The 6,233-nt window shown below is 49.9% G+C and overlaps 1 protein-coding gene across 3 annotated transcripts in view; it reads left to right on the top strand.

The window, feature by feature from the left end:
• TIPARP (TCDD inducible poly(ADP-ribose) polymerase) overlaps positions 1 to 5,860 on the top strand; it is a 25,677-nt gene extending 19,817 nt beyond the window's left edge. For all 3 annotated transcript variants that reach the window (XM_027647395.1, XM_027647394.1, XM_027647396.1), the window contains exons 3-6: positions 1,118 to 1,286; positions 1,983 to 2,164; positions 4,671 to 4,940; positions 5,137 to 5,860. In XM_027647395.1, coding sequence (XP_027503196.1) covers positions 1,118 to 1,286; positions 1,983 to 2,164; positions 4,671 to 4,940; positions 5,137 to 5,584 — 1,069 coding nt within the window. In that variant the 3' untranslated portion in view covers positions 5,585 to 5,860. The remainder of the gene's footprint in view (positions 1 to 1,117; positions 1,287 to 1,982; positions 2,165 to 4,670; positions 4,941 to 5,136) is intronic.
• Positions 5,861 to 6,233: the final 373 nt, after the last annotated feature.

Genomic DNA, 6,233 nt, shown 5'->3' with positions numbered 1-6,233 from the left:
AGAGCTGTACTGGGCTGTGCTGGGAATGGAGCTGTGCTGGGCTGTGCCACAGCCATGCTGGGAACAGAGCTGAGCTGGGCTGTGCTGGGCTGTGCCACAGCCGTGCTGCTGGGAACAGGCCCTGGTTTCCTGCAGGGCCCCCCGTGCCGCCGCCTCGCTGCTGTTCTGAACCTGTTTGCGGTAACTCCTGACACGGCCCCAAACCCGGCAGGAGGGGTTGAAACCACACGTGTTTTCAGAGTGCTTACAAAACATATTTCTCTGCTCTTCTGTTTTACATAGCATTTACAGGGTGTTTTGTCACGCTGAAGGGAAAGGGCCCGGGGGGATTTGGGGTGAAGGATGCAAGGAAGAGCCCAGACAGCCTTATTTTAGCAGGCTGCATTCATCTAAAAAATACACCCCTCTTATAAAAATACATCGGTGTTATAACTTGCCAGCCGAGGAACCTCCTGGGTTCAGTGTCACAAAGACATGATATCTCTCTGTTATTCTTACAGTTTGGGGAACAGAGAAAATATAACTTACTTGAGGAGCCAGGTTGTGCTGTTGAAAGTGCTTGTGGAGTTTTATTTTGAACTGTGCTGTTGTACAGCACCAAATTTGGGGTTGTGCGCCCTGTTCTTCTGAGAGTTCAGTGTGCTCATTCTCTCAGTGCAGATAATTCCACTGAACTGCTTTAATTTATAAATAGAGACCTGTTTTTTTGGTTAGCTGGTGAGGAGAAGTTCTTCAGAAATCTCTGTTCCCACCTCTGTCACAGAGTCTCTGTGGGACCTTTTACAAGGGCCTGGAGTGACAGGACGAGAGGGAATGGCTTCCCATGGACAGAGGGCCGTGGATGGGATATTGGGAAGGAATTCTGGGCTGTGAGGGTGGTGAGGCCCTTGCACAGGTTTTGCCCAGAGAAGCTGTGGTTGCCCCATCCCTGGAAGTGTCCAAGGCCAGGTTGGAGCAACCTGGGCTAGTGGAAGGTGTCCCTGCCCATGGCAGGGGGTGGAATGGGATGGGCTTTAAGGACCCTCTCAAACCATTTTGGGGTTTTGTCCCTCTTGTGAACCCCATGGGTTTAGTGGATTACAGGAGGTGAGAATCCCGTCTTTCCTGTTCTCCCCAGGGGCCAGGAGTTCTGTGTGGATCTGAACCTTATGAAGTTCTACAACACTGCAGAGTTTGACCAAATGCGGCGCCTGTGCACCCCGTCCTGCCCCGGCTCCAGCTCCAGCTGCTTCACCCTCTGGAAGTACTTCTGCAGGGACCACTTTGGCTGGAGGGAGTACTCTGAGGTATGTCCCACCTTCCCCTGGGCTGGGCTGTGACCTGGAGCTCTGTGCAGTGTGTCACATCTATGGACATGTTTGCTCTGCTGTCTCCTCCAACCCTCAGCCAAGTTCCTTGGAGTTACTGGTGAGGAAGAGAATCAGGAAGGTCAGCGTTGAACTGAGGAAGCAAGAAAGGGAGATCTCAGCTCTGCTAGGCTGGGTTGTGATTCTGTGACTGGAATTACCCCTGAAAACATCAGAGCCATGGAGGCTGAGCAGGCTGTCACACTGGAAAGCAAACCAGCCCCTGTCAGAGCCAGCAAAGCCCTTCCCAAGCCCTAGAAATCTGGTTTAAAGACAGTGAGACAACTTTCTGCTGCCTTTTTAATACCACTACCATTTACCTTTGCAGTTTTTAATTTATTCCCCCATCCCCAAAGCTCTGGGAGGGCAGGACATGCTCCTCCAGTGCAGCCCTTGGGCTGGTCAGAGCTGTACAGGATATTTTGAATAAAACCTCATCTGTGTTGGCAGTCCCAGAAATACCTCCAAGAGCTGGAGAGAGCTGGGCACAGAGCACCACAAATGACAAGTTTAGGGTGTCTGAGGTGCGAGGAGAAGTTACAGAGCTGGGTTTCTGTAGCACAGAGAGGAAGCACTAATTTTTGGAGGTGTCATTTCTCACGTGTGTGTTCTCCTCTCCTCGTCTCTCCCGGGCAGCCCGTGGTGAGGTTGATCGAGGAGGCCACGTGCCGGGGGCTGAAGGAGGTCAGGTTTGTGACCTGGCACAACCAGTACATCCTCAACATCAAGGATGGCTTCCAGCAGAACGCCTGCTTCAGGAGGGAGATCAAGAGGAGGCCCCTCCTGCGCTCCTGCGTCGTGCTGATGCCCTTCCTGCAGTAGGTATCCCAGGAAAATGGGAGTTCTCTCTGTTCTCCGGGTTGGTCTGTCCAGGAGAACTGTGTTCCTTGAGATGTGACAAGGAAACAGGCATTGCTGGGTGCAAAAATTCAAAATCTGGGTCCTATGTGCAGCTTTCTCCACTTTCCAAAATAACATTTATCTGAGGAACTCCTCGCTGTTATTCAGATTTGTAATGGACCTTGTGGATCTCAGAACACTGGGTGTACTCCAGGTCTGCCAAATTATTGTCCAGCTTTCAGCAACCTGGTCCCTGGAAGGTGCCCCTGCCCTTGGCAGGGGGTGGAACTGGAGGGGCTTTGAGGCCCTTCACCCAAACCATTCCCTGATGGCTTATTGGGAGCAATGGGGTTCCTGAGAGTCCCCACCCCACCTGGTCACAAGGGGAGGGGGGGTTTGGTCACAGCCAAACACTTGGTGTTGGGAACATTTATAGGTGTGGTTTTACAGGAGGGAAACCCCAAGTCATGAAAGAGAAACTGGAGGGTGCAGGTAAAAAACCAAGGGTGAGCTGGCTGGTCAGAGCAGCCCTGGCTCTCACCTTAGTCAGAAAGGAGGGTTTCAGGTGTTCTCCTGGTGTTTTGCTGCCTGTGACTGTCCTGCCACAGTGCTGTGCTAAAATGATGCAATTCCCACTGATTTTGTTGGGCTTGGAGGGCTCTGCACTCCCAAGGGATTAACCAGAGCTGTTTGTGCCAACCAAACCCACAAACTCAGCTCTGAGATCTCTGCTCTGCACCAAACCTCAGTCTTGTTCTCTTGGTCCAAGGGCCTTGTCATGCTCACCTGAATTCACCAGTTCTTAGCAAGAACAGAAGAGTAGTTTAAATATTCATGGGATCTGTCCTTAAGTTGTTGCCTCCACTTCCCACACAGTGATACCTGAGATTTGTTCTTTCCCTCCCACCTGCTCAATTCTGTTCTAAACTTGGGAAAGAATCCTGGAATAGAAACTGTGGGTGATAGTGGATGACAGAGGTTGACTTTTTAATTGCTTCCCCTGTAGAACAAATAATATAAATATTTTGCACTAGTCAGGCGAACTGAACCAAGTACATAAAGGATTGCAGGATTTTTTTATTGGATTTGATGCCTTATTAACCATGGCATTGGAAATCTCTGCTTGGTCTTACAGTCCAGTGGGTGTGACTGAGGCCCTACAATAACATTTTTTTACCCATTTACCCATTAAAGGGGAAAAACAAATTAAATACAAGTGCACACTGTGATATTTAATTGCTATTTTAATAATAATTCTTATAGAAATCCATCTTCTGGGTTTCTGCTCAACTGTTAATAACCAGGGAGAAGAACTTTGAGTTGAGTCAATCCATGCAAATGAAGGGAAGGCTGGTTTTGGCCTTGAGCAGCAGGTGACAACCACATGACCACTTCAGTGTTTCTGCCCTGAAAAATGTGAGGGCTGCCACAGTTTCCCATCTCTCTGATCCAAATCAAATGTGTTGATTTAAAAATAGACTCTTTTTTTTTTCCCAAATAAACCTTTTTTCTAGAATCGAAAATCTCCACCTGCAGTCAGAAAATCACATTAAACTATTTCTTGAGGGGCACATGGTTCTTTCAGGCTCCTGAATCACTGGGAGCATTAAATGTTCAGAGAGGCACAACCTGAACAGACAGTTCTGTAGGTGATGTGTGAATAGTGGGAGAAATGTTGATGTTTGGTTTCATTTCTGGCCCTCTGTGGGGTTTGGAGGCAGGATCCACCTTGTCCTGGCCAGGCAGTGGTGGAAGGCTCCCTCAGGGCTTTCTGGGTGGGTTGGTTCCAGAGTCAGTGGCAGCTTTTCCCACAGAAATACTTGGGGAAAATACTCCTGGGTGGAATTTGGAGATAGTTCCATGTATCCTTGCAGCTGCCAGGGAGGCTGAGCCCCAGAGCTGCAGGGGGGAGGCACAGCCCCAGCGGGCACTGAGGGCTTCCCTGGGCACGGCAGGGAGAGCTCCAGGGAGCAGGGCTGGAAGGGCTGCTCAGCTGAGTGAGGGGTGCTCCTTCAGGGCTGAGCAGGTGAGCACAAATGCCACACTTACCTTCAAGACTCTGAAGATCCCAGGTGGGTACTGAGGGCAGAGTCTCCCTGGTGTCCTTCACTGGGTGTTCCAAGTGGTTTTTTCTCTGGCATCTGTGGTGGTTCTTGGCCCCAGCTCCCTCCCTCAGCCCTGCTGCTCTCTGGGCAGCATTCCCAGAGGAGGGGCAGGGAAATAACCAACTGCAAATGCAAATCCACATCTGGCCTGTGCAAATGGCAATCAGAGTCTTCCTGGGTTGGAAGGGACCTTCAGTCCCATCCTGTTCCACCCCCTGCCGTGGGCAGAGACACCTTCCACTGTCCCAGGCTGCTCCAAGCCCCGTCCAACCTGGCCTTGGACACTTCCAACTTAATCTTTTAAGACATGTTGGGGATGAAATAAATGTGATTAGAGGCTCTTCTGTGAGTGTTTAAGCACCTTTTCTCCTCCCCACAGGACCCTGGGTGGCAGCTCCCCGGCGCCCTCCCCATGTGCTGACCCCGCACACATCTTATCTCCTGCTGCTGTTACCTCTCCCAGCTTCTATCCTGAAACCTGGATTTGTATGGATCCATCTCAGGACTTCATCCAAGTGCCTGTTCTGAAGGAAGATAAAAGCTATAGAACCATTTATAACCTGTTTCACAAGACTGTGCCAGAGACCAAATACAAGATTCTGAAAATCCTGCGAGTGCAGAACCAGTTTCTTTGGGAGAAATATAAAAGGTAAGAGAATGGAAATACAGTTCTTTAATGATGGATGTTTGTAGAGTAGGAATTCTATGGAGGAGCTCTGTATCTCCTCTCCCACCTCTGCCGTTCCAGAGGGTGACACTGGCACTGTCAGAGCCGTGGCCAAAGCCGCTTTTCCCCGAGTGACCCGCACCGAACACTCACCTTCCCCTCCCATTTTCCATTCCAGGAAAAAGGAGTACATGTCCAAGAAGATGTCCGGGCTGGACAGGCTCATGAACGAGCGGCACCTGTTCCACGGCACGTCCCAGGACGTGGTGGACGGGATCTGCAAGCACAACTTCGACCCGCGGGTGTGCGGCAAACACGCCACCATGTTCGGCCAGGGCAGCTACTTCGCCAGGAAGGCCAGTTACTCCCACAACTTCTCCAAGCGCTCCCCCAGGGGCGTCCATTACATGTTCCTGGCCAAGGTGCTGACGGGCAGGTACACGGTGGGCAACCACACCATGAGGAGGCCCCCGCCCGTGGAGCCCGGGAGCATCACCAGCGACCTGTACGACTCCTGCGTGGACAATTACTTCGAGCCCCAGATCTTCGTCATCTTCAACGACGACCAGAGCTACCCCTACTTCATCATCCAGTACGAGGAGCTCGGCAGCACCGTCTCCATCTGAAGGCCTGGGCTGCTCGAGCCTTCCCGTTCAAAAACTCCTCCCCTGGCACCGGTTCCTGTGGGGGAAATACAACCTGGACACTTCCTGACTGATGGAATGACTTGGGAGGAGGGAAATCTCAGCCTCTAGGAAAGGAAATCTGGAGTGACCAACTGTGCATTTGCTGGTTGATTCCCTATGTGCAAATTGTACATATTTTTCCATTGTTTATAGTTGAAAATCTGTGCCTTTTGTTATAAAACACTATTTATGTTAGTAAATATTCATGTTTAAAAACGTGCCCTTGGGTGTGATTTCAGTGGCGTTCTGTGCGTGTCGTGCCCTGATCTCAAAAGTTTAAGGATGGACCTTCCCAGGGAACCAGAACAGGATCATTTTAATCCCAAGGATATTAAAGAAGAGATTCTCCCAATCATTTCTTTTTTTATTATCATATTTCAGAGAGATTGGGAAAGATCACAGAACTACCACCCTGCTCATACTTTGGATTATTAAACAGGACTATACAAATAGATCATCTCCTAAAATCAAGTAAAATTAGGAAAAGATTAGCATGGTCCATGAGGAGGGGGATGAAAACTTATGTTAATGTGACTTAATGTGGCTGATACTAAATTATTTTAAAATGACACATGAACACTGACAGGCT

This window comes from Corapipo altera, unplaced genomic scaffold (genome assembly GCF_003945725.1).
Source record: "Corapipo altera isolate COAL_440 unplaced genomic scaffold, ASM394572v1 113, whole genome shotgun sequence".
Taxonomy (NCBI): Eukaryota; Metazoa; Chordata; class Aves; order Passeriformes; family Pipridae; genus Corapipo; species Corapipo altera.
Note: the sequence above shows the minus strand (reverse complement) of the source record. Positions and strands in the feature narration are given on the sequence as shown.